At 37.1% G+C, this 26,401-nt stretch overlaps 6 protein-coding genes across 9 annotated transcripts; 2 read left to right on the top strand and 4 right to left on the bottom strand.

Annotated features, from left to right (window-relative positions):
• Positions 1-167: 167 nt before the first annotated feature.
• On the bottom strand, positions 168-7,474 carry LOC132205671 (NFX1-type zinc finger-containing protein 1-like). Of its 3 annotated transcripts, none has more exons than XM_059634911.1 (10): positions 7,329-7,474; positions 6,926-7,073; positions 5,062-5,142; positions 4,345-4,926; positions 3,682-4,285; positions 3,416-3,499; positions 2,919-3,358; positions 2,562-2,863; positions 1,647-2,502; positions 168-1,578 (listed from the first exon to the last, which is right to left on the bottom strand). In XM_059634911.1, the coding sequence occupies exons 3-10, from the start codon at positions 5,062-5,064 to the stop codon at positions 1,468-1,470; spliced, it is 2,982 nt and encodes a 993-aa protein (XP_059490894.1). In that variant the 5' UTR covers positions 5,065-5,142; positions 6,926-7,073; positions 7,329-7,474; the 3' UTR covers positions 168-1,467. The 3 variants fall into 3 exon arrangements, with proteins under 3 accessions (XP_059490894.1, XP_059490896.1, XP_059490895.1); XM_059634913.1 differs by having other exon boundaries at positions 6,930-7,073; XM_059634912.1 differs by lacking the exon at positions 7,329-7,474 and adding an exon at positions 7,136-7,234.
• A 1,098-nt stretch (positions 7,475-8,572) lies between these two features.
• LOC132205571 (NFX1-type zinc finger-containing protein 1-like) lies at positions 8,573-14,360 on the bottom strand. Of its 2 annotated transcripts, none has more exons than XM_059634681.1 (9): positions 14,340-14,360; positions 12,639-12,711; positions 11,934-12,494; positions 11,270-11,870; positions 10,661-10,744; positions 10,155-10,591; positions 9,793-10,091; positions 8,884-9,719; positions 8,573-8,820 (listed from the first exon to the last, which is right to left on the bottom strand). In XM_059634681.1, the coding sequence occupies exons 2-8, from the start codon at positions 12,639-12,641 to the stop codon at positions 8,918-8,920; spliced, it is 2,787 nt and encodes a 928-aa protein (XP_059490664.1). In that variant the 5' UTR covers positions 12,642-12,711; positions 14,340-14,360; the 3' UTR covers positions 8,573-8,820; positions 8,884-8,917. The 2 variants fall into 2 exon arrangements, with proteins under 2 accessions (XP_059490664.1, XP_059490663.1); XM_059634680.1 differs by having other exon boundaries at positions 14,204-14,341.
• A 168-nt stretch (positions 14,361-14,528) lies between these two features.
• LOC132205573 (THUMP domain-containing protein 2-like) lies at positions 14,529-16,356 on the top strand. The gene is made up of 3 exons (XM_059634684.1): positions 14,529-14,715; positions 14,951-15,221; positions 15,287-16,356. The coding sequence occupies exons 1-3, from the start codon at positions 14,663-14,665 to the stop codon at positions 16,118-16,120; spliced, it is 1,158 nt and encodes a 385-aa protein (XP_059490667.1). The 5' UTR covers positions 14,529-14,662; the 3' UTR covers positions 16,121-16,356.
• Positions 16,357-16,440: 84 nt separating this feature from the next.
• On the bottom strand, positions 16,441-18,609 carry LOC132205572 (la-related protein 7-like). The gene is made up of 8 exons (XM_059634683.1): positions 18,248-18,609; positions 18,006-18,187; positions 17,729-17,893; positions 17,488-17,666; positions 17,259-17,433; positions 17,061-17,205; positions 16,724-17,003; positions 16,441-16,667 (listed from the first exon to the last, which is right to left on the bottom strand). The coding sequence occupies exons 1-8, from the start codon at positions 18,417-18,419 to the stop codon at positions 16,493-16,495; spliced, it is 1,473 nt and encodes a 490-aa protein (XP_059490666.1). The 5' UTR covers positions 18,420-18,609; the 3' UTR covers positions 16,441-16,492.
• Positions 18,610-18,772: 163 nt separating this feature from the next.
• On the top strand, positions 18,773-19,625 carry LOC132205574 (uncharacterized). The gene is made up of 3 exons (XM_059634685.1): positions 18,773-18,966; positions 19,071-19,387; positions 19,443-19,625. Exons 1-3 carry the CDS (start codon positions 18,894-18,896, stop codon positions 19,617-19,619), a joined length of 567 nt encoding a protein of 188 aa, XP_059490668.1. The 5' UTR covers positions 18,773-18,893; the 3' UTR covers positions 19,620-19,625.
• LOC132205570 (uncharacterized) lies at positions 19,053-24,992 on the bottom strand. Its single transcript, XM_059634679.1, has 2 exons — positions 24,484-24,992; positions 19,053-24,063 (listed from the first exon to the last, which is right to left on the bottom strand). The coding sequence occupies exon 2, from the start codon at positions 24,035-24,037 to the stop codon at positions 19,757-19,759; it is 4,281 nt and encodes a 1,426-aa protein (XP_059490662.1). The 5' UTR covers positions 24,038-24,063; positions 24,484-24,992; the 3' UTR covers positions 19,053-19,756.
• Positions 24,993-26,401: the final 1,409 nt, after the last annotated feature.

The raw sequence follows: 26,401 nt of genomic DNA, 5'->3' as shown, positions 1-26,401 counted from the left end.
TTTATTGCAAACCAAAATGATAATAAGAAGTTGCAAGTAAGGGGTTTGCATATGATTATACTGACTGATTATTTAATTGCTTAATAAATTATTAATGGGTAATTGTTCAGTAATTTCTATTGTGTAAATTATTATGATTAATTTGTAATTGTTTAAAACAATGTAAGTTGGCTTACACACGGGCTTTATTGTATTCACAACAATTCTGGCTGGATAGGGTAAATTCACTGGCTCGAAATTGTCCGTATAGTGTCACTTAAAAATCAACAAATGGGAGCGGTGTTCCCTGGGTAGGCCGGCAGGCTGCCCTGGAAACGTCCTTGCTGGGAACCCGGACGGCTCCCTGCAGGTCGGCGGCGGCTCTCGGCGCGGCCGGGGCCCACGGCGTGCGGGTCTCTGGCGGCGGACGTTCGGACGCCTTCGTCCGAGCGCTCGCTGGCGGCGTGCCACGTCGGCGCCCGATTCCTCGGACAGGAAGGAGCTGGCAAAACTGCTCCGTACGGCTTCGGACGGCTCGGCCACACCCCGGACAGTACGATGGACACAGGCGTGCCGCTCGAGGGGCTCGGGACGCGGTCGGCCTTCCGGCTGTCCTCGGACGAGACAGCGTCGGGACGAGACAGCGGTCGGGGCCTTGGGACGGCTCGGACGAGTGCGAAGGGTTCGGACGGGTGTCCGAAACTGCACTGGAAGTCCAGGTGTCCTCGGATTTCTCTGAGGTCTGTCAGCCTTCTGCATCGAGCCAGCGGACGGAGCGCCTTTTATAGCGCGGGTAGCAGCCCTGGGAGGGTCGTGCAAAACCCACCCACCCATTTGATTTACATTGAGAACTTTCTAGATGCATCTAGAAAGTTCTGTGAATCTGCAGTTGAATTCTAAAATGCCTTTATAAATTCCCTTGAAGTGAATTGGAATCCCATGAATTGTACAAGCTAATTCCAATTGAATTTATAATAATTATTTGTAAATTTAAAGCTACTTTAAATTTAAAATAAATGCAAGATTTATTTGTAAGAATTCAACTTAAAACAATTGCCAGAAATTAAAAAATAATAATTAAAAAGAAAGCCCTTAAAAAATGAATTTAATTGTAAGCCGAAAATTAATTGAATAATAATAATAAAAAAAAACAATGAAGTTCTCCGATGACACAGCCACAGTCAAAACAAACAAATTAAGAGAGGACTAAAATAATTATTCCACACCAATAGGAAATAGGAAATTTCTTGACAGAAAAATCTGAAAAAAAATTGATGAAAGCAAAATATTGAATAGAAACAGAATATTATCTGATCAAACAAGGCAAGCTTCTAGCTGACTGCAATGTATATTAAATATTACTACTCAATTGCCTGACTAGCAATAATAAGTTGCCATTTAAATATTTGTGTCAGAATTATATCAGCCATTCTTGCACAGATCTTAAATTGCAGAAGGAACTTAATGTCTTCAGTCTATAACACAAGCTCAAGATATGATGCATCCCCTCTTATTGCTGCAATCATTGCATTTCATCGTCTTTGCATCCTGATGGCACAATTTTACAATAGGGTGCCCACAAGACCCATTTGCTCGAACCTGAAAAAAAAATAGAAAAAAATCTATAGATTTACTCTCATATGTTTACTTGGCGAAAATTATTATACCCTCTCGTGGCAAATAGAATACCGATGAATCTGTTCAAGATTGTAGATGTGGCAATTCATCTTGCACACGTGTCCACACTGCAGCAGTCGATCACAATGCCTTGGGCAAACTTTCTGCTCGCAGGCCACTTCAGCTGAGTGGAAGCAGCCAGGAAAAACCTTCTCGATGACAACAGGACAGGCAACTCTATTTCCAAGTGAACGCCTTTGTCCGCAGTCAATTGTTCCTTCGTGTTTTCCACAAGAGTAGGTCACTTTCACCTTTTCTTGGCAGCGAGAGGCACACCTTTCATAACATTTTAGAGTACATCGATGCAGGCCAGAAGCGCACAACTTGCGACAAGGTTCAAGGCATCGGTCATTGTGGTCACTATGGTCTTCTCCAGGGTGACAAACGGCTTTGCAAATGTGTCCGCAGTGCTGAAGACCACCACACTGACTTTTGCATTTTTCCTTTTTGCCACAAATTCCCTTAACTGCTGGATGGTGGCAGCCGGAAAACGTCTTAATGATCGTCTCGGTGCATATTTCATGAGCAACTAAGTGACTTTGGCCACAAATTACAGTTTTCTCGTGTCTCCCACAGTGAAGTGTTATTTCTCTCACTTCTTGGCAGTTAGAAGCACGCTCATAGCACGCCATACGAGACTCGTGAAGGCCAGCATCACACAGCTTGAAGCAAGGCTCTTGGCAGGTATAACTGGAGTGGTCACAATAAGGACTGTAGAGGGATTTGCATCTGTGGCCACATTCCATGGGTTTCATGCACAGTCTGTGGCAGTCTCCTTCAGGACAAATTGAATCAAAATCTTCAGGATTTTGCAGTGCAACCTGATTATCTGGGTGCTCCACACATCTAAAAAAATAAAATTTTTAGAAACTGAATGAATTTAGAAAAAAAAAAAATAGACAGACCTTAGAAGCAGGGACCGGCCCAGGGCACCCTGCTCTTCAAGAGAGTTTTTGATGCGTTTCCAATACGAGCTTTTAGATGAGAGGGTGCTCATATTCCCAATCATGACAAGAGCGTCCCTGGCTTTCGACAATGCTGCAATCACTCTGCTCTCTTCGTTCAAAAAGCCGATTTCTCCTTTGCTGTTGCTTCTCACTAATGACAAAATTATAATGCTACATTCGCCTCCTTGAAAGTCATCCACTGTCGCAACTTTGACCTCCGCCAATCCCTTCACGTACTTTGCTTTACCATTTCTGATGGCCTGTAAACAATTGCTGTAAATTTAAGCAAAGCATGATATATACATATGCATTTACCTTTTTCATTGCTTGAACCTGCTCATTGTAAACTGCCAAAATTGTAATTTCACTTGGTTCATAACCATTCTTCATCAACAAATAGTTGCTCAGTGCAATTGCATACTCCACCTCATGATCATTCTTCTTTCCAGGGTTTTTCTCGTTCTTTCTTACTTGACGATGTTCAGGATATTCTGGAAACTCGTGTGTAATGAAGGACACTCTTTTAGTCAAGACTTTTAATTCGGGCTTTTGCATGACACTTTTGTCATCTTTCAGGTTTTCGTAGAATAATGGCGAGATCAGCTTTGTCATTTCAGGGGGCATCCTGTACTGCACATCAAGAGTGCTATACTGCTCCTTCCTGTTCAGCACCATTCGCTCAAAAAGCGATGTTTCCAAATTCAAACTGCTTAGAGTTGAATTACTGACTTGTGGCCGGAGCTGCTTGTGGTCACCTTTCATTGAAAATTTTTATCAAACTTGCACCTTTTCTTTATAAAAAATGCACTTACCAATCATTATTAGATGCTGACAATTATTAGACAAGCAGGCAATCACATGAGCTTCAAAAACAGAAGCAGCTTCTTCAACAATCACTGAAATATTAATTTGAAAAAAAAAAAAAATAAGTGCCATTTTTAACATTATTTGGAATTTCAACATTATTAAAATATGTATTGAAATGAATTTATTCCTTGCGTTGAAATAAACCAATACCAGGAATTTGACAAAAATTTGGTTTCGCGTGAGATTATTTATAATCAAAAAAATTGCTCACCAACTTCACAACCAAGCTCATTAAGCTCCAATCTCATCTTGGCTGCACCAGTAGTTGTGAGACCAATTACGTCCTGATGAGCAAGTTGTTGGAGGCGCTGGTACCTTGATCCTTTCAATTTATTAAAGTTGAAATACTCCAACTCTTGACGTCTTGATTGTCCTCCAATGCGCACTAGTTTGCCAGTGATTTCAAGTGCTCCTACAAGGAGCTGATCAAGGGCACAATTTGTGTTGCTAATAACCAAAATCGGAGTTTTCCTGTTCATGGCCAGCTTGTTTTGTGTCAGTATTTCCACAATTTTCAGAGCAAGAAATGTTTTTCCTGTTCCCGGTGGACCATGGATGACAGCCAGCTCATTTGTTAGTGCATCCCCGAGTGCCGTATACTGGGAATCATCGAGGCCAAGCTCTTCTGCTGAAGGCCAAGCGCTTTCGTCCAAAACGTCAAATTGGTAATTTTTCTGCACTCCCTTCACAGTTATTGGCTTTGGATTTTTTTCATTTTCTCGCAAATACTGAGGCAAGTAATCCTCCTGTTCTACGCGAATGAAGTATTCTTGAAAGGGGAAATCATCAGTAATATTTTGCAAAGCTGTCAGCACCTTTGAATTTAAATTAATTAATCTCTATATAAAGTAAACTTCGTCATTAAATAGCTTACGTGGTAGTATGGCTCAAAATAAGCTTCACTCTCGAACATCATGTAATCACTCGAGTAGATATTCTCGTCTTCATAATCCTCACAGAACTTGACCTGGATTTTAGACTTGGAGGAACACTTTGGATCTCTGTAGCTGACAGTGGCAAACAGCAGAGTTTTGAAGGAGTTACGGGAGAAACAGAGCAACGATCCGAACATGAACATTTTGGAGTGCTCAAAATTGCCTAGAGAACGACGCCCTTTTTTATCTGGTTCAAAGCACAGTGTGGCAATTTTGCTCTGGCCTTCTTCCTGATTAGTGGGTCTCAAAAATTTCACCCTTTCATAGAATTTTAAACAGGCGGATGAATCGGTCTCAAAATTTCCTCTTTCACAGCATAATATTTTTATTTCCGCTAATCCTTTCCTCAGGGGCAACACGGCATCTTCTCTCAAGAGCCAGAATTGGGTTTCTAGATAATGGTCCAAGCTTTTGTAAGGTCCATCGATGATATTTGGTTGAACCTCATCCGTCATATTGGTGTCTAACACTTCCTGTGGGGTTGGATAAACACTCACAGTTCTGAAGTTCCTCGTTGGCGCCTGTTCGACAAAATAATGATTATTGGAAGCAAGAAAAAGCTGGACCCAAAACCAGAAAAGATTATTTTGCGTAAAAATGTCGCATTTATTCATGCAAATATAAATACATTAATAGTATAAAGCAAAAAAACACACCATAATTTTGAACAATCCAACCTCCGGGCCAAGTGCACGTTAAGAACTTAATTGTTTACTTGTAAAGCGCCAAATCCTTCTCTGAAAAACAAAAATAATAATAATAGTTCCCAGTTCCAGGATGTTTACCAGGCTTAATTATTTTTTCTTAAATTTTCTCACTAACTAAAATTCTTTCAGAATTATTTTCTCTGAACGAAAATACTTAAATTATTCAATAGTTTTTTTTGCTCCCCCTGCTGAAAATTTTGCACAATAATTTACAAATCCTCTTCGCTTTGTTGCGGCTTTTTTATCAAGTACTTCTAGAGATTGCTTATCGCTTATTGCATTTTTATCTTGCCACAGAAATCAATTAAAGTTCATATGCGAAGTATGGATTTAAAAAAATATATAATTTGGGGAAAAACCTAGCTAGCTCCATTGAATTTCTTCCATTTGATCCACTTTAAGCGATTAGTTATTTGAGGACTTAAAAGAATATATTCAAAAAATGAGCTATGATTGAATTGGAGTTCACTTCATTTCACGAAAATATGTATTATGAATAGATTTTCGTTCCCCATTTTCATGAATTATGAGTAAGTACGACTGAAGTTTATACAGTAAAAGTTATTTTATAATTATTTATACCACCTTTCTCTTTGAACTAGTATCAGTCTGAAATAAATTACAATATTGAAATACTGATTGTACACATACATTCTCGATTATTCATGACTATGCATTTTAAGATTTTTAAGGATTGTTAAAAAATTTAATGTATATGCGCAGGCTTTGAGTTTTCACAAACAGCCAACAGGGAGCAGAGAATTGTGCTGATTATGAGGAGCGACTTGTCTTTCACAGTCTGTCATAGACAAGGAATCTCTTTCATGCATTTTCCTCGTTAAATAAATTTTTTCCTCCGACTCGCATATCGACTCGCATAATATGTAAAGAACGTGTTGAGAAGCCAAATTCAAGCTATAAAAATAATAATTCCTTTGTGAATAATTTAATAGCATAAAATTGTTAATGCTATATACTGGCACGATTTTTTTTTTTAAAGATATGAATTCGAGAAGATGGCAAAGCTGTTCCAGAAAGTATATAATAAAAATCAATATGGAAAATGACAAACATTGTTTAGCAAAACATAATTATGATGTATCATGAATTGTTTTTATAAGAGGCAAAAACGAATCGTCGCGCTGCATTGAATTAGTGTGCGAACACATTACAAAAACAACTTTTCTTTTTTTCTAAAGATCATTCAGCGACTCGCACTGACTGGAGATTATGTTATGACAAATTCGCGCCTGAAGGTCATCATTTAGCGCTAAGCACACTTCATATTCACATACATGTACAAAGTTAACTTTGAAATAAGTCGAAAGCGATTTGAATAATCCAGTTTGTGGGGCTCACTAAATTGCAAAAAGCAAATACAAGTATAAAATTAAAAAGCCATATATTTAAGAAATTATCGACATTAAGTTTCGGAACGACACTTGATGCGTTTTGAGTTTCTTCATTTTTAGCGGAAATCTGCATGAAATTATTGAAAGGGCCATTAATTAAATTTATTGCCTCTCCTATAAATTTTGCTTAAAAATGTATTTCATTACTGCGTGCAAAACATTAAACTTACTCTCACAAATAAATGTCCTGCCATTAAGTTTACACATGATTGAAAAAATCGGAAAAAACTTCGAGACGGAGGATATGGTCGACTAGATTAAAATGAATCGCGGGTACAATTATTGTTTGCCAACGGCGCCGGTTAAATTGTGGGGAATAACCAATGTAGCGAGCTCCCTTCTCGAAACAGATCTTTCTTACGTGTTTATTGAAAACAAACTTGGATAAAAATAATACTTACATACCGATCGATTTTGGGAAGCTAAAGTGTGTAAATCAGACTGCAGCAATAATTTATGCTGTGTTGATATTCTTTTGTCGGAGTTGCTCCGTTCGCGTCGCTGACAAATTCGCACGGCTGAGCAACAGCAGCTCTGGGGATGTGCCGACTGCGGAGTTAGTAATAGACTAGTTAGTAAGTGAATATCAATGTATATTATGTAGTATGTACACTATATGTATGTAAACTCGCAAGCTGGTGCTGCTGGTGAGCTGGTGTGGGAAAGCAGCACACCAACAATCTATGGTGAGCACGCGCCACACACATATCTTTTTAGAGAGCACCAATGCGATTGAAAATGCAAAGGCTTTTTTTAACTAATTAAAAAAATTAAAAATATTACCATTAAATCATGTATGACTACCTGAAAAGTGTAGCTTATTCCCGGTATCCCTTACTAGCTCGTTTGTCGAAGGCCTCGGAACGTTTGCCTCTGGCTTGCAGATCAGTTTGTTTAGACTTGGTTAGGTTAATAATGGACCCGGCCCAGGCTAATGAGTCGGGGCAATGTTGCCAGCAGCGCCTCTCATCACTCTAGTCATACTGCCTTTTTGTTGGTTTTGCACTTGAATAAAACATTACACATATTAACATGTTTTTAATTTTTTCAACGCCGTTTTTTTAATATATATTTTTTTAAACAGCCTAAAATATTTTACCTTTTTCTAACCGCGGCTCCAACATTTTTTGTTTGTATGATCAATTATAGTAAACATAATTATAGCTAAAGTTCTTAAAAAATAATAAAATACAAAGAGTTCGTGCGTTACTTTTTGCTAAATATTTTTATGAAAAAAATTTAACAAAATTCAATAGAGGAGTCCCTAGCTTTTTTTATCCAAATAAAGTTATTTTTTAAATTGAATGGTAACACTCGAGGTGGATTTCATGAAAGATTGAAACCGGGCGAACCTCGTTGCAAAGAAAAAATATAAAGGACAACTGACCCCAAAGGCGACCTGCGGTCTGCTGGTACTTTAAATCCTAGGGTTTCTTGTGTCCAACTAAAACTTTTTCATTTTTTCTTTGCAACGAGGTTCGCCCGGTTTCAATCTTTCAAAGTTATTTTTTATACATGTGTTTAATTAATTTACCCATTTACCTTAAAACTCAACGGTTGGAAAAGTAAAGCGGCGTTTATATCAGAATGAATATAAAAATTTTATTAAGAAACGCCTGAATAATACTTATTGATATACATATAACATGTATTCTATACAGTCACAACTAAACGACAATTAATTTGGTATCAAAATTTTTTGAGTATCAAATTTTTATTTTAATCAGATTCCAAGCAAATTAAATAAATCAATTACGGTGACAGTAATTTTTTTGTTCAAGAATTAGACAAAAAAAATTCATTTTCTCTTTTATACCTTGTTAAGCCTACCTACGAGCACCTCATAACGAGCAGTGCAAATTGGCTACACACTTTAGCCTCTGATCAAAAAAGTATGAGTATTAACTTTAATCAGCCATCAGCCTCTTCATAATAATCAGTCAGTGTAATATACATCAATGAAAGAGAAGCAGTACAAGCAGCAACGGTTTAATATATGGATGTGTTTCATGACAGAAAAATTTTGAAAAAAAAGGAATCACCAAAAAATTAATTGAAATTAAGATTTTATTCAAACATATGGGGCAGAACACACATCGATCATTCATGCACAGATCTAAAATAACTCAAAATAGCAAGGAACAACGTTCTACACATATCTTCCTTAATTTGAAAATATATAGCTCAAGATATAATACTTTAATTTTGCTGCAATCGTTGCATTTCATTAACTTGTTGCATCCTGATAGCATAATTTGACAACACGGTGTCACATGACCCTTTAGTTTGCTTGAACCTAAAAATAAATAAAGAAAAATACATTTATGCAAAACACACATTTACTGGCAGATCATTTTACCTTCTCGTGACAAAGGAAATACCAACAAATCTGTTCAAGATTGTTGAAGGTTGCATTTCATCATGCACTCGTTAACACACTGCAGCAGCCAACCACATTGCTTTGGGCAAACTTTCTGCTCACAGGCCACTTCAGCAGAGTGGGAGCATCCAGGGAAAACCTTCTGGACGATAACAGGGCAAGCAACAATGTTTCCAAGTGAACTCCTTTTTCCACAGGCAATTGTTCCTTTGTGTTTTCTACAAGAGAAGGTCACTTCAACCTTTTCTTCGCAGTAGGAGTCACACCACTCAAAACATTTCAAAATACATCCATGCAGGCCCGACTTGCAAAACTTGCGACAGGGTTCGCGGCAAGAGTAGTAAGCACTATGGTCTTCATCGCCAGAGTGAGGAATGGCTTTGCAAATGTGTCCGCAGTTCTGCAGACCACCACACTGACTTTTATATCTTTCCTTTTCTCCAAAAATTCCCCATTCATCTGAATCGTTCCAGTCAGCTAAAGTCTTTGTGACGGGTGTAATGATCTTGCACATTTCACGGGCAAAAAACTGATTTTGGCTATTAAAATCCTTGCGTTTCTCACATTCCTGGCAGTTTGAAACACACTCATAGCATGCCATACTAGACTTGTGAAGGCCAGCATCACACAGCTTGAAGCAAGGCTCTTGGCAGGTATAACTGGAGTGGTCGCAATTTGGACGGTAGAGGGCCTTGCAAATGTGGCCACATTCCATGGGTCTCATGCACAGTCTGTGGCAGTCTCCTTCCGGACAAATTGAATCAAAATCTTCAGGATTTTGCAGTGCAACCTGATTATCTGGGTGCTCCACACATCTTAAATAATAGAATAATATATTATATTGAGAAATAATAAGAGACAGTTGAATTAATTAAGAAAATGGCAAACCTTAGCAGCAGTGACTGGCCCAGTGCACTCTGTTCTAAAAGAGAGTTTTTGATACATTTCCAATACAAGCTCCTAGATGTGAGGGTGTCCATGTTCCCAATCATGATGAGAGCATTCCTGGCTTTGGTCAACGCTGCAATGACTCTGCTCTCTTCGTTCAAAAAGCCAATTTCTTCTTTGATGTTGCTTCTCACTAATGACAATATTATAATGCCACATTCGCCTCCTTGAAAGTTATCCACTGTCGTAACTTTGACCCTCGCCAATCCCTTCACATATTTGCTGCTATTTCTAATAACCTGCAGACCATTATTGCTATAAAAATAAAGCAAAATATATATTTTAATTCAAAATGCACTCACCTTTTTTATTGCTTGCACCTGTTCTGTGTAAGGTGTTAAAATCGTAATCTCCTTTGGTTCATAATCATTTTTCATCAACAAGTAGTTGCATAGTGCAATCACATATTCCACCTCATGGTCATTCTTAATCCCCAGAATATTTTTGTACTTATCAGTTTTATATTGTTCTGGAAACTCGTGTGTCACAAATGACACTCTTTTAGTCAAGACTTTTATTTCAGGCTTTTGCATGACACTTTTGTCATCTTTCAGGTTTTCATAAAACAAAGGTGAGATCAGCTTTGTCATTTCAGGAGGCAACCTATACTGCACATCAAGAAAGCAATACTGTTTCTTCCTGTTTAGCACCATTCTCTCAAAAAGAGAAACATCTAAATTTAATGTTGAACTGCTCATAGTTGAATGACTGACATGTGGCTTGAGCTGCTTGTGGTCCCCTTTTATAAAAAAAATCCATTTCAAAAATTCCATTCAATATATACATTAAGCACTAACGTCTAACTTACCAATCATAATGAGATGCTGACAATTATTGGACAAGCATGCAATCACGTGAGCTTCAAAAACATCAGCAGCTTCTTCAACAATCACTGTAACAAAAGTGATAAGATTTAGATTCGCCTGTCACGGGTACCACTAACTTATTTTGTAAGAATAACAATTTCCACTCTCAAGCGATAATAGATTGTGAATGCAAGCACTGCGGTAATAAATGTTCACAATATCATATTCTAGAATGTAATGAACAAAAACTAAGCCTAAGAGAGGCTGCAAAAATCAAAATTAGCTAACTTTGTACTTAAAATTTATCAAAACATGCCTAATTGTAAAACTAATTTTAGGAAGACAAAATTAGCTTTAGACACCCCGCCGTTGTACATCTAGTTCTAGTTGTGTTCAATAAATACTCTATATATCTAAAAGTGATAAGACTGATTTATGTTACACTTTGTCTTGTCTTAAATAATTTTACAGCTCCAATATAATTAATTATTGATAGACCTACTTTAGGATCCTGTTGCCTAATATTTTAATTATTTTTTTTACATAATTACGCATTATTAAAAATAAAAATCGTTTCAAGATTTATCAATATTATAATACAACTTGCTCACCAACTTCACAACCAAGCTCATTCAGCTCCGATCTCATCTTGGCTGCACCACAAGTTGTGAGACCAATTACGTCCTGATGAGCAAGTTCTTCGAGGCGCTGGTGCCTTGGTCCTTTCAATTTATTAATGTTGTAATCCTCCAGCTCTTGACGCTTTGATTGACCTCCAACGCGCACTAGTTTGTCAGTGATTTTAAGTGCTCCTACAAGAAGCTGATCAAGGGCCCAATTTGTGTTGCTAATAACCAAAATCGGAGTTTTCCTGTTCATGGCCAGCTTGTTTTGTGTCAGTATTTCCACAATTTTCAGAGCAAGAAATGTTTTTCCTGTTCCTGGTGGACCATGGATTACAGTCAGCTCATTTGTTAGGGCTTCTCTGAGAGCCAAATGCTGGGAATCATTGAGGCCAAGCTCTTCTGCTGAAGGCCAGGCGCCGTCGTCCAAAACGTCAAATTGGTAATTTTTTTGCACTCCTTTCACAGTAATAGGCTTTCGGTTTCCATTTTTCGTCAAATACTGAGGCAAGAAATCCTCCTGTTCTACATCAATGAAATAATCTTGAAAGGGAAAATCATCCGTGATGATTTGCAAAGCTTTGAGCACCTTTAAATTACAATAAAATTTTTATAAATCCCCCTTTATTTTTTAACAAAACAAAAAACTTACATGATAGTATGGCTCAAAAAAGGCTTCACTCTCGATCATCATGTAATCATTTTCATAGAGATTTTCTCCATACTCTTCACAGAACTTGACCTGCATTTTAGACTTGGAGTTGCAATTGCTGACAGTGGCAAACAGCAGAGTTTCAAAGGAGTTGCAGGAGAATCCGAGCAAGGACCCAAACATGAACCTTTTGGAGAGGTCCAAGTTGTCTGGAAGGCCACCTTCATCAGGGACATAGCACAGGGTGGCAATTTTGCTCTGGCTTTCTTCTCGATTGGTGGGTCTCAAAAACTTCACCCTTCCATAGAATGTTAAACACGATGATGAACCCCAATAATATTTAATTTTGCTTTCCCTGGCTTTTATGATTTCTTCTACCCCCTTTCTCAGCGGCAATACGGCATCTTCTCTCAAGAGCCAGAATTGGATTTCTAGATAATGGTCCAAGCTTTTGTAAGGTCCATGGATGATATTTGGTTTGACCTCATCCGTCATATTAGTGTTTAACACTTCCTGTGGGGTTGGATAAACACTCACAGTTCTGAAGTTCCTCGTTGGCGCCTGTTGGACAAAATAATGATTATATATTGAAAGCAAGAAAAAAGCTGGTGATAGCGTAAAACCAGTGAAATTGTGTTTTAAAAAAGTATTGCATTTCTTGATGCAAAATATAAATACACAACAATAAAAATCACCAAAACTCACCATAATTTTGATTTATCCAACCTCTCCAGGCCTTGTTTAGAACTGTTCACTTTATACAGCGGCAAATTCTTCTCTGAAAATAAAAAGATTTTAAAGAAACTAAATAAAACTTATGAGACATATATAGGGTAGTGAAGATAACGGTCTTTGTGCTTCTTGAAGAAACACGATCTGTGACCCTAATTTCATGGGCAAAATAATCAACACATTTTTTCTTGCTCATGAAATAGGGTCGCAGATTGTGATCAAAACTATGTATTTTGTTATTAAAACAAAACAATTTTTCAACTACAAAAAAGCCCGTTTTCTTCACATCTATGATCATCTCCTTGAATGCCAATTGCATCAATCAAATAAGAAAAAAAATAGTTTTTGAGGTTTCAGGTATATATAGTGCAAGGCTTCAACTTCAAAAAAAAACCAATAAATTACAAAACTTAAGTTATTTTATATTTGATGTAAACAAAAACACAGACTATGTATTTAAAAATATAATATCTTTTTAAAAAATGCTTAAAAAATATAGCACTATATAGCGCTGAATCTATTGGACTCGGAAGAATATTAATATTGAGTTATCTTTGTTTTTACTGAAGTTAACTTCATTTTAATAAAATATTAAAGTATGTAAAAAAATAAGATTTTTTAATTGATCCTCGATTTAATAGTCTTAATTCTCATGAATATATTGTGTATTTATATCTTAATTTATTGAAACAAAAACGGGCTTTTCCTTGTTCCCAATTTTACAATTGCCTCGTCCTTGGTGTTGTTGCCGTTCTTCAAGAAGTGCTGTATATTAAATAAAAATTTAAATATATAATAAATTATAGCTTAATATTGATATTGTGGTCCCCAAATTCTTATCAAACAGATGTTGCCGGATATTGCCTTAGATATGAACAAACAAACGCTAAATAATTGTAAATTAAATATATAATATGTATGTATATACAGATGAGACAGATTATATTATGGCATAGTATTATATTAAAAAAAAATTTATTATAATACCAAATAAATTTAATGCCATCCATTTCTCTAACATATAAAATTATACATATATTAGCATAAATCCATTAATTATTATAGTCCAATTTATTTCATGAAAATTCATGAATTTTCGGTGGAGAGGGGTTTATTCTGTGATTATTGAAAATACAAAAACTGCTGGATCTCCAAATTATTTGCTTTTAGGCATACACACGTGGATAATTATGTAAGCAAGAGTATTACATAAATAATATTACTCTGCAAAACACTATTTTCTCGAATAAATCTCCAGTCAATGATGAAATAGTTATTTATAAAAATTCTCCATGAAAAATGTTGAGATGGAGCATTGGAAACAACATGACGAGGGTGACGAGATAATTGGATTAACCCTGGCTTATTACATAAAATATGCGTCGTGTAAAATTTTCCGTTTCGCAAACATCAAACATCGCTTCAAAATGTGGGTAATACATAATATTAGCTCATTAGAGTTAAATATTTCTTTTTGCGTACGTTAATACTAATTACTAAGATACATAAAATTAATAAAATTAATAATATATACACACCATTTGATTCGGAACATTCATAAAAAATCAGGTCTGCCTGCAGCCGCGACTGCCGAAACACAGAATTTGTCCGTCTCGCAGTTCAGTCAGTGCCTGTTATGATGGAACTAATGACTGTTCTCTGCTTGCGCCTTACACATTTTGCAGACTTGCAGAGCGACAGATCTTGTTGGATCGCGCTGGCGCTGATTCATTTCACTTTACTTCTTGTATGTATTGTGAATTGCAGGCAAGCAGGCAAGGCAAGGCATGCAGTATATTGCTGTGGTGGGGGCTGCTGAAGCGCTTTGTTGAGTTCGTTGGTAGCTCTGCGGGTGAGTCGGTGTTGCCAATTACCCATGTTGCCATGCCAGCGAGAAAATGTAAACCAAAACAAAATCCAATGTAAACAGAGCTAACAATAAGATTGAACAATTTTCAATAAAACTTCAGTTAAACTTCAGAATATTATTTTTTACAATGGACTCTGACAATGAGTCTGAAAGTAAAAGTCCTTTAACCCAACCCGACACGTAAGTAACTTATTATAATAATTTTACCTTTACAATGTACAATACATATTATTTTAAAAATAAAATTAGAAAATACTTAAAATTGGAAAAAAATGAGTGATGAATATTTGGGAAAATTTTTTGATGATGAAATATAAAAGATAATGTACATAATTAAACATAATTAATATTATTTAAGTTTTGGTGTCTATTTTATGAATGTAATTTGAAAACTTAAAAAATAATTAATTTTCAGGGGCGATTTAATGAGCCTTTACTGCACTTTAGGCAGAGGAATGCACCCATTTGTTTTGGCAGAGCTGGCTCAGATGAATGACGTAAGAATTTTGAAACGGATCGAAGGAAGTATTTTCTTTTCCGTGCCATCAACACTTGGACACAAAGAGCTTATTTTGAAGACGGCTGAAAGGACGTTGGTCATGGCCTACCACGATAAACAAACTATTGATCCGGACATACCTGCTCCTGCAGGCATTCTGCAACTGCAAAAAATTCTAACAGAGAAGGTTTAATTTCAATACAGGAATTTATATTTTTTAAATAATTATTCAATTATTATGTTTTCTGCCAGATTGACTGGGACAAAATTTTTGAAATCTGGATCATCCTGAAGGGTTCCAACCCAAAAATGACAGAGAAGGTCACGGCCAGACTGAATATTAAATCAACAGGAAAAATGAGGAAAATCTTCAAGCCAGAGAGAATTGCAAGTTGCTTGTGCAGAAGACTGAAGCGCATGACCAAGTCAATGGATTTTGTAACTAGAGGTGCTGAAATGTCCATCGACCTCAAGATTACAGATTCCTTCCTCACTGTTGGTGTGGCTCTGACGTCGACCAGTCAAGCGTCCGGTGGAAAGGACTACGGACTTCGCAGCACAACAGCCAGTGCTATGGCAATGTGTCTCACAATAAACTCTGAATCTGCAGAATTTTTCAAGGATAACATTGTCAAAGGCTCCATCGTCCTGGACCCTATGTGTGGAAAGGGGAGCATTCCCTCAGTTTTAAGCTCTGAGGTTGTGCGGATCGGCACCGACTGCGACCCTGCTCAAGTAAATATTGCCAAAAGAGTCCCCGGAGCTTTGCTCTTGTTGGCAGACGGAGCAAATCTTCCTTTCAAGCCAGAGTTTATTGACCATATAGTTTGTGACCTGCCTTTTGGACTCAAATTTAACAAAGATAATGTGACGACTTTGGTTCCGAGTGTTTTGAAGGAAACGTTTCGAGTTTTAAAATACCAAGGCAAAGCCATTTTTCTATTTTCAAAAAGTGAAAGAGACTTAATTACTGAATGTGCTCAAAGTATAGGACTAAATTTAATAACCACTTTTGAGGTGATGTTGGGAGTACTGCAAGCAGTGATCTATGTTTTTAAAAAGAGTATTAAAATCGACCAAGACTGACCTAATGCCTAATTTTTTTTTAAACTTCATTTAGGTAGTAAGATGTAAATAAGATTTACGCTGCGTTAAGCATTCTTAAACTCATCAACTAAATTTGCACTCTCTGAAGTCCAGTTTGAAGATTACTAGTTCCCAAAATCATTGTAATTATTGTCTGGATTTAACGATTTTTTATTTAAAAAAAAAAAAAATGATTGTTTGATTATTATACAATTTCGGCAGAGATCAGTCCCAAATGTGGGTGCCTTCAGAAAAATCTTATAATTAAATTATTTTCTTTTGAACTAAACAAAGCAGGAAATTTATAAATTAAACATAATAACCCATAAGATTTGTTTAATTTATTGGAAAAACTTTATTATTGAAATAAATTTAGATTTCGGAAACTTTTTCACTTTCGATGAGAGGTTTTTTCAATACTGGCTCTTCTTCGCCATTTGTAGAAATATCAGCCACACGTTTAACTCCTTGCGGATCAGTGCCTGTGTTCAAATCTTCTTCAACAGCTCCATCATCTTCAAAAAATATGTGCTTGTTTGCAGGGGTTCTTAAATACAAAGATCAATTAACATTTACTGGGATTTAAAAATTAAATAATAATACCTTTGGCCCGTCTTTCTGTCTCTCTTCTTCTTCCTTTTACTGCGCAAATTTAGATCAATGGATATTTTCTCTTGCTCACTGGTGTGTCTCTGTTCCAGCAGCGACTCAAATGTAGGCTCCTCTGCACAATCTTCGCCCTCTTCAAAACTCGTCCCAGCCCTGCCTTTATTTCGAGCTCTCCTTTTCTCTCTTTTGCGCTCTACTTTCTGTTCCAACTGTCTATTCTTTTTGGCTGCAACAATCTTGGCAACCATTTCCCAATATTTAGCTTCTTCTTTTCCTATTTAAACAAGACGTCACTTAAGGTTCTATTTAAAAAAAAAATTAAGTTCATTACCTTCAATTAAAGTGATATGAGGAAGATCCTGGCTGAGAAAATTTCCCGCTTGCTCAGCAGTGGCAAAACGGATGAAAACAAAATCACTATTTTTCCTATTATTAACGTAAACCACTCCGCCTTTTGGCCGCATTCTAATGCCCATCTGAAAAGAAAGGTTATTATTACAAAGATGATCTTAATTTGAAAATTTCCCACCAAGTATTCCTCCAAGTTTCCTTCGTGCTTTGCCTTCTCCAGCTTCAGCACTAATCCTTCTTTATAATTGCACTCGACTGACTCGACCTCCTTTTCATCGGACTTCTCTTTTGTTTGTTTGTTCTTCGTGTGCAGTTTGTTCAGAAACCTGTTTCTCAGTCGACGCCAGTCACCTCTGCAAAATTAAAAATTAAATTTTGAAATAAATTAGCTTATTATAAAATCATACTTTAGCATGACTTTCATCCCTAGTTGAGCCAACTCTCTAGTTTCCACAACAGAGTTGACTAATGTCTTCCGATCTACTTCAGTTGCAACCTCCGAATCTGGCTCATCAAAAGTTTTTATGCTCAACAACTCTTCAGGAGGCATGCTGGTCGGAATAAGCTGATTCGAGCTTTGAAAAGCCTAAAAATACGGCAATAGAATTTCAAACAATTTAGAGAAAATTAACCAATTTAGAGAATAACCTGGTATGCTTTTAAAGCATCTTTTTCCGACGCAAACTCTACGAAAGCAAAACCCTTGTTTTGGCGACTTTTTCTGAAGACTGGAAGAGACACATAAAAGACTTGTCCATACGTTGAGAAAATCTGCCTGAGCCACTCGTGGTCCTTATTTTCGGGAACATTCTCCTGATAATTAAATCTCTTTTAATAATAATTAATTTTTGAGTACAATTTTCATATCAAATAAAAATTAATTAGAACTTATAAATTTTCTTATTTTTCAATAAAAATAGCTCACAACATAAATAACGTGCTCCTCAATTTGATCCACGGGTTGAATTTCAGTCGTTCGAAAGACCTTTTTGGAGTCTTCAGTAATGTGGAGCATTTTCGACAGCTTGATGGCCTCAATGAGCATATCCTCATTGTCAGTCAACTCCTTCAGCTTGTGAAAGGACATCAGTAGAGTGATGGGCACATCTAACAAAATAAAAACAAAAATTATTGTCATGTATTAAAAAAAAAATCTTATTTTTTTACAGGGATCCTCAAGGACTTTGTGTGCAAGGAACTTGTTCCGGGACAAATTGATGTCGCTGAAGTAGAACTCGAGGACGTCGAGGATCTTCCGGAGCAAATCCTCCTTCTTCTCTGCAGCAGCTTTATCATCCTCAGCCTGCAGAGATTTGTCCGCAACAGCCTGATCGGACATGGTTCTGGTGGTGAGTACAGCCCTTTTGATTGATCCTCCTTTCTTTCTTATATCCGCTTCTTTCACGCACCAAATATTTCTGCGTAGGCTCGAATTGCAAAAAACGAAACAAATTTAAATTTTAAAATTATTTTCGTTTGTAAGATGTAGGAAAAATCCTGAATATCTTTTTACCGGCGTCCCGCGCCTGTTTTGCGACTTGCATATGGAATCAAAACAAAGCTAGGGCGCATGCGTTAGAATTTGTTCAGCCAAGAAGCGCGCGAGGAAGATTTTTTTTCCAATGAGAGCAGCCACCGAACGAGATTATCATTATATTTATTTACTTTTATGACGTCAGAGTCAGACGCTTTACCAAGTCAAAGAGGAGCTAAAGTATTAGCCAGCTCCAAAATCTGGACTTTCAAATAAGTGCTGTTGTTTTCGGATTAAAATATTAAAAATTGAAGTTTAAATAAGCAAAAAATCCAAAAAATGTTCCACGGAAAGGAATATTTGTACCCAAGGAAGCGTCCGAAGTTCAGAAATTGGGATAAAGACACTTCTGGTAATCATTAGATTTTTATAAAATTGTATTCATTTGAAACTCTTTAAATAATAGTTTTTGCTCTCTTTTTTTGGAGACTCGAATTTAATAAATTTTATTATTAGGCGTTGAACTGCGGCACCTCAGAAGTTTAACCCTGACCGACGAACAAGTCATTCAGGTGTCCCGTGGCGAGTGGTTGGTGGCCTCGACTGATGACGGCGGGCCAGTTTTCGCTGTCGAGAGGGCCATCGAGGAGGACGAAGCCCTGGTGGAAGGTCACAACGCGTCCTGCGCCTTTTGGGGCGTGGACGACATTTACAATGTGAACGAGGGCTACTGCAGATCTTGCTTTATCTGCTGCCATTTGTACAATTGCGACTGTCCGGACAAACATCCCATTTGCAAGCACGTGCACAAAGTGCATTCTTTTAATCTAAAAGTGAGTTTATTTAAATATAACAAAAATTTTATTTGAAAATGGAATAATAATCTAGGTTATTGAAAATCAAAGGCCACATGAGTTGGATAAAACAATTGATGCGGACTTTGAAAAATTGGAGAAGGTGCGTAAATCAATCAAGGAGAGGGACAAAGTGGAATTCAGTGAAGAAATTTTGTGGTTTTTAAATAATTTAGAAAATAAGTTTGAGCTTAAAAATGTTTTGGATTAAATTTTCAGCGATATAAATTAAAAAGCAAATAATTTTTTTATTTAAAGTCATTTTATTTTAAATTTTAATATATATACAAAATAAAAAATAAATTAATTTAAAAAAATATAAAAATATTTACATAGATCATCAATGTCTCAAAATAGGCGATTTCTATGCACATTCAAAACACCTTGAATCATTTTTATCGCATCGTGATGCCCACAACTTTCCGCCAACTGAAGTGCACTGTTTCCCAACTTGTCCCTCGCGTCAGGATCAGCCCCCTGTGAGATAAGCAGACCCATTATGTCCGCGTGACCTCCCATGCAAGCCAAGTGCAACGCAGTCATCCCTTGTTCATCTTGAATATCAAAATCGCGCCTGTCCGAGCTGACTAGCAATCGAACTATTTCGAACTTGGGCGCCGCACACGACACGGCTAATTGCAAAGGTGTCATGTAATAGGACAATTCGGCGTTGGGATTCGCATTATTTTCCATCAAAATCCTTACAACGTCTATGTTACCGTTTTCCACTGCCAAATAAAGTGGCGTCCGACCCAGTTCGTCAACACCATCGACGGGTAACTGAATTTCTTGGAGAAAATAATTTATTAGTTTATCACGACCCATTTTAGCTGCCGCGTGCAAACACGATTTTGGGTCTGCGCCTTTTTCGTGCAGAATGTGGACCATTTCTTCTTCGCCTCGTTCCACCGCGAAATCAAGTGCGGTGCCGTGATTACTTTTCACTTCTAAATTCAGTTTAGGAACCAAAGTGAGCAGATAGGAAAAAATTTCCATATTACTAGAGTAAATTGCAGTTTGTACAGGAGTGAAGGTTCTGTGCCCTTTCACATTTAGTTGGATGCCACTGGTTTCGCAAATGAGTTTCACCGACTCCAGATTTCCTGTTTCAATGGCCAGCACGAGGGGTGACTTTCGGTCAAAGCCAACAATATTGCAGTCGGATCCTTTGTATATTAAAAAACGGATTAGCTCCAAATTCTCCTCCATAACAGCGTAATGTATTGGCAACCTTCTATTAAAATCCGGCGTGTTTATCATTTTTCCCATGTGGTCAAAGTTGTCAATAATGAGTTTATTCACCCCTTTCTTTGCCGCCCAATGCAGGACAGGGTGTTGCTTCGAGGTGCAATCTACGTTTTTTATTTCTGCGCCCTTATTAACTAGGTAGTTTATTAGCTCAGCGCTTGCTAATCTTATCGCCCAATAGAGAGGAAAGTCGTCGTATTGCGAGTTGTTCACTTTTCCAAAAAGTTTATGAACATTGAGCAAATTTAGTAAAGGGTTGTATCGATGGGAGTTATTCAGGTCGAACGGCATTTTTAATTCGAACAACATTGTGAGCAGATGAAGTTGATCTGCCTCTACTAAATCCGACAACAGAAATTGACAGTTTGCCATGAGTTTTTGTCCGGATAATAATAATTTAGGTTTTTTTGAAGACGTGAGAGATGAGTGGGCTATTATCGTGTTCATGAAGCGCCTTATCGCTAAAAAGTTTCCTCCCAGCATAACTTCCTCCCAGTTTTTGTTGGACACTGTCAAGCGCTCAGCACCGGGAACGTCATATATTTTAAAAACAAAACTCTCGGCACACAAATATTCCGCAAACGTGCGATGCAGAAATGCAACTTCGTAACCACTCAAGGATTGCGTGACAGTTGCCAGTCCCAAGGTGTTCATTTCACTGGCCTCCGATTCGTCAACTTTGGAGCACCGACCCTCTTCGAAGATGCTTGCGATGGCCAGTTTGTATAAAATTAATCTAATTTTTCGCTCCTTTTCGTCCAAATCGCCTCGCTGTTTTGCCTGAGTCAAATCGTATTTGAACTTTTCCCTCAGGGCTAGTGCAATTCTCTGTTCAATGAAAATACTAAACAGGTCTGAATGCCTCTCAAAGGCCTCGGTCAGCTTTCCGTCGGGAAAAGCCTCAGCCACCATCCTCAGCTGCAACGGTATACCCCATAGATCTTCTTTTGAAGTAAATTTCCGCCTTAATTTTTCCAAAATACTTTCAGCCTCCGTTTTGAAATTCCGATTTTGTCGTGGAACAATAAAATTTGTACCATTCAAGTCATCTTTATTTAAATTTCTTTCATAAATATGGCTCCAGTACTCCACCAAATATTCAACTTGCTTTTCCTCTGAGAGAAATTCCAATTTGAAAACACTCCAATCATTTTTATTTAAAAGGCAGTCGAGAATTTCCTGCTCTTCTTGAGGTCTTGTTGTCACGATCATTATCATCCCGGCTGAGTGAATCATATTTAAAAATTTCTTTGCTTCCTCTCTGTAGTAAGGGCACACTTCATCAAAAGCGTCCAGCAGGATGAATGCCCTTTTCGAAGCGAGCTTCACTTGCAACACCTCATGTCGTATTAAATCAGTCGGCTCAATTTTTTTCGCCAAAATTTCCAATGCCTCTCTTGCAGTTTCCAATTTTGATTTTCCCTTTTTTATCTCGTAAAACTCATTGTGACACGTGTTGAGCTCCAGCCTGACAATCCAATGGTCAGGAAGAGTTTTTTGCAAGCACTTCCTGAGCATTCGCAAATACGTTGATTTTCCCATACCGGCGTTTGAGGAAACAAGAAAGGCGCCCTTTTCGCATTCTAGGATGCAATTTTTAGCAAATTGGTCGATTTTAGGATAAGTTTCCAATATATTTGAAATGTCTTGTTCAATATAAAACTCAGTTTCCCAATTTGAATTTGTATTTCCTCCGTGCGGAAATTTCAGCGCGTCTGCCAGCGATAGGTCATTTATGAGGTAATCATACACTTTTGATATTTCAATCTGATTGCCAAAAAAGTCAATTTTTCGCGTTAGTAAAGAATGCTGACTTCTTTCGTCAAGATTTTCACAAGTAATTTTCTTGATAGAAATTGCGTCTTCAGCCTCACCCGCGGTGCCACCAATGAGCACCACTTTTGCATTGTAGCTTTCAAATGGCACTATTTCCTCCTTTTCTTCCAAAATTATCACTAATATACCGTTGAAAGATCGTAGCCAGTTGTCTCTTTGGTGATGTTCAATCTTCAAAAATTTATCTTGATTGATGAAATACAGCTTTTCAATTGAATTGTGCATCAGCTTGGCCAGAATCATTTTCTCCTCCATTCTTTTCAAGCCGAGAATATGACGTCCCCCAATTTGTGTTACAAAATCAGAATTTAATTTGAAGTCGATATTTTCCACTTCTTCATACAACAATTTCCAAGCCTCTTTCATCAGAGAGTCAAAGTGATTTTGCACCTCGGCAACCGCAGTTTGAAATTTTTCTCTGTGGCGCAACAAAAAACTTCTAAGCCGCGGAATAAATTCACACGCATTTGAAGATTCCATTCTAATGTTCCCGTTTTCAAAATTGAATTTTGGAAGTTCGTCGAATGATTTCCGATCAGTCAAGGTTAAAAAAGGAACCGTTTTTATGCTTTCAATTTCTCTTTCATCAAAGGCAAACCAGGGCAGAAGTTTAGAGTCAAAGTTCACAGCTTTGGCACGGGAAATGTCAATCAACTGACTCATTTCCTTGCCTTTAATATCGTTAAAATTTGCAATTCCATGCAAGCCTACATTTTTAATCAACGACCAGAGAGAAGGAGATGCAAGTTGGTTGCTGTCTTTCAAAGAAATAACCATTCCGAGGTGAGGACCGAGTTTGGAAAATGAATTAATCAAATTTCCATCTACCACAAAATTTGTTATGTCCAACCAAAGTGATTTTATTGTAACGGGATTTTCTTGGGCGATTTTCTTGATTCGGTCGAAACAAGGTGGCGAGTCAAAAACTACCGTGTGCGGGTATATCAAATTTTCAGACTCTGAATTTTTGCACACAATATTATTATTTATTCGCAAATGTCTGATCGTGTATGTGGTCATTTGGGCCAAGTATCCGCCCAACGAGTGGCCGGTAATGAAAAGCTGGACAGGTGACTTGAATTCGGCGACCAGTTTTCGCACCCTTTCGCTAAAGGTGAAAGCCGAGTTTATTTCGCCACCATCGTACTTCAGCAGGACATTTCCAATATCTGTCCTGAACCAATTCCCGACCGTTTTGCTTCCTCTGATGGCCAGCAAAAGTTGTCTCTTTTCTTTGTTAAAATAAAGCTGAGCGTAAAATCCTTCGAGTAATTTAAATACAACTTTGCCCTCAGCGGAAAGGAGCAAGAGCCAGTCTTTTTCATTTTGTTCTTTCTTCTTGTAAACGATACCAGCAAATTCTTGGAAGAAATCAGGACTTGGAAATTCTTCGTCTGGTCTGTAAATATTGCTGGTAATTGCATTTTGAGCTTCTTTGACAATTTCCAACACTTGTTCATCATTGACGTAGTCAAAGAGATACTTAATTTTATCGTCTACCTTCAGTGAGTCAATCTTTGTCGTCATTTGGGCTGTTTCTTTCATTAATAGGTGTCAAATTTTTTCAGCCTCTGTAAAGAAAAAGAAAAAAAAAATTGATAAAATTTTTTTCAATTAAAAAAAATAATATAAAAAAAATTTAAAGAGAAAATAGGTAATAAGAGAATGTAATATTAAGTTTTGATTCAATTTAATTATTTGTCTTTCTGACTTTTGTTCAGGAATCGGTTTTGTAATAGTTAATTATGTTCTGTTTAACGTTCCAACATTTAATTATGAGGGATAGCTTTTTAAAAGAAAATAATATTCAATAAAACTTAAAACACTAGTGAGAAAACCCCGTTTTGAAGTCCAATCCATTAAGGTCAACGCCTTTTTGCAGACCAAGAACGAATGTTATTTTGTCACCAATCTTATTTCAATTGTAAAATAATAGTCTGCTCTATAAATACATCAATTATTGGCATTGTCATTAATTCATTAAAACTTACCAGCAGCAAAATGTAGTTTCTGCCTGTGTCTTTGTTGTCACTGTTGTAACGTGTAGACGGTGACTTTCCTCGTACAGTGCTCCACCATAATATTGACAGTGGTGCACCGGAAAACATATGATTTTTTAGCACGAGAGTGGGGCTTTCAATGACATCATCCTTGGTGCTTTTTATCTCGCCCCTCCACTCCCATCAGACACCAATTTAATATTTCTTAACAAGAATTAGCTCAAATTGATAAAGATTAAGCAAACTATTTTTTATAACAAATATTAATTGATAAAAATGTGCAACAATGTGTATTTTATTTTCTTAATTATATTTTATGTACTTCAAATAAATTTATACATATTCATATCAGGTATTCTTATGATTTAAAATCAGTTAAAAATTCAGCAAGATTAACTTATAATTAAGAAAAATTACTGATTAAGTGATTAATATTTTTAATTAACTTACATAATAATAGGAACGGTATACCTAGTCCACGAAGACCACTAAATAAAGTAATCTGCGATCTGCGCGGCCTAGCCTTTCTGACCTGCAAGTTGAGCCAGTTCGAGAATTCTTCGACAGAGGGAACGAGCGGTACCATTTCTCTATAACGTGCTTTGTCCCAGGACTGACCACAGTGACCACATAATTTTTTTACAAGGTAAAGCAATTTATTACATGTAAATTTTTGACATTTTAAATTAATAAAAATATTTTGTTGATTGTCAGTCCAAAATGAAGAGAAAATAATTCCTAAGTTATTGTTGGGAGACAATGATTAATAAAAAATTAAGTTTTTTTATTATTAAATTTTAGAAATTCAAGAATAGAAGCAATTTTCTGAGAATGTTTCCGCTACAGGACAAAAATAAGGCAAAGGAGGGTGCAAAGTAGGTGTTTATTTAGAAGGCGCGCCTTTCGGGAGAAATGGCCACCGGTGCGTTGCGCCAGGTAATTTAAATGCAAATGCGATTCATAAAATGCAAACTTAAAAATCCGCACGTACGCGTTTTTCTGTAACTTGACATTTATTATCTCAACAAACTTTCCTGCCTCCGGCTCTTGTTCGTATTTATTTATTGCTGCTCGGCGCGGCTTTCCTCTCTCTTTCACCTAATCCAACTATGCGCTTTTCCTGCGCTCGCGTCTTTTTTTTGCAGCGATATAAAGCTACGCGGAAAACGATAAGGTAGACAAAAGAAAGGAAATAATTTGAAATGTAATTCTAAAATTTATTATGTTAAGAAAAATTTCTATTCTAAATAATTTCTGATAAAATTTTCTCCTGCCCGAGGGTCTTTAAATAGTATAAGAGGCCCCCTTGCGAGGTTTTTTTTTACGAGTCTTACAATAATTCTTTCAATTCGACTCCCTTTCAATTAATATTGGCCTGTGATTAAGCTCTTGATTATAATTTTGTACGGCACGCCCTCCGGACTGATTTCTGTTCAGTGCAACCATTCTTATATTCATAACAATAAATAACAAAAGAAAAGAAGTAGGTGCGGAATCAAAGGGAGAAAATAAGTGCTCATTGATTATGATGATTTTGCGTCGGAAACACCCACTGGGGGCCTTTCATGCAAGTGTTACATATTTCGGCGGCGCGCGAGTTTGGCGAGAGAAAGGGCTGTTCAAGAGAGAGAGAGAGAGAAAGGGCGGCGGGAAGAGAAATGTTATGGCCCGAAAAACATCCCTCGGAGAATAGCTTTAGAGGCTTGTTTACTCGGCATAAAGAAAAAGCCGCGCAAACCACCAGCAATGAAATTTTTACGCCGGAGGTGGCAAAGCGAAAGGGAAAGAAAGGAAGTGGAGCCGCCAAGTGCTTATCATCGCAGCGTGATTTTAATTCACCCTCAATCGCGCATTCTCACTCCCGACGAATTACTTTTGACAAGCGCCTGAAGCAAATTTTAAAACTAAT

This window comes from Neocloeon triangulifer, unplaced genomic scaffold, assembly GCF_031216515.1.
Source record: "Neocloeon triangulifer isolate White Clay Creek 2 clone unplaced genomic scaffold, ASM3121651v1 ptg000003l, whole genome shotgun sequence".
Lineage (NCBI taxonomy): Eukaryota > Metazoa > Arthropoda > Insecta > Ephemeroptera > Baetidae > Neocloeon > Neocloeon triangulifer.
This window is presented reverse-complemented; position numbering and strand designations above follow the sequence as displayed.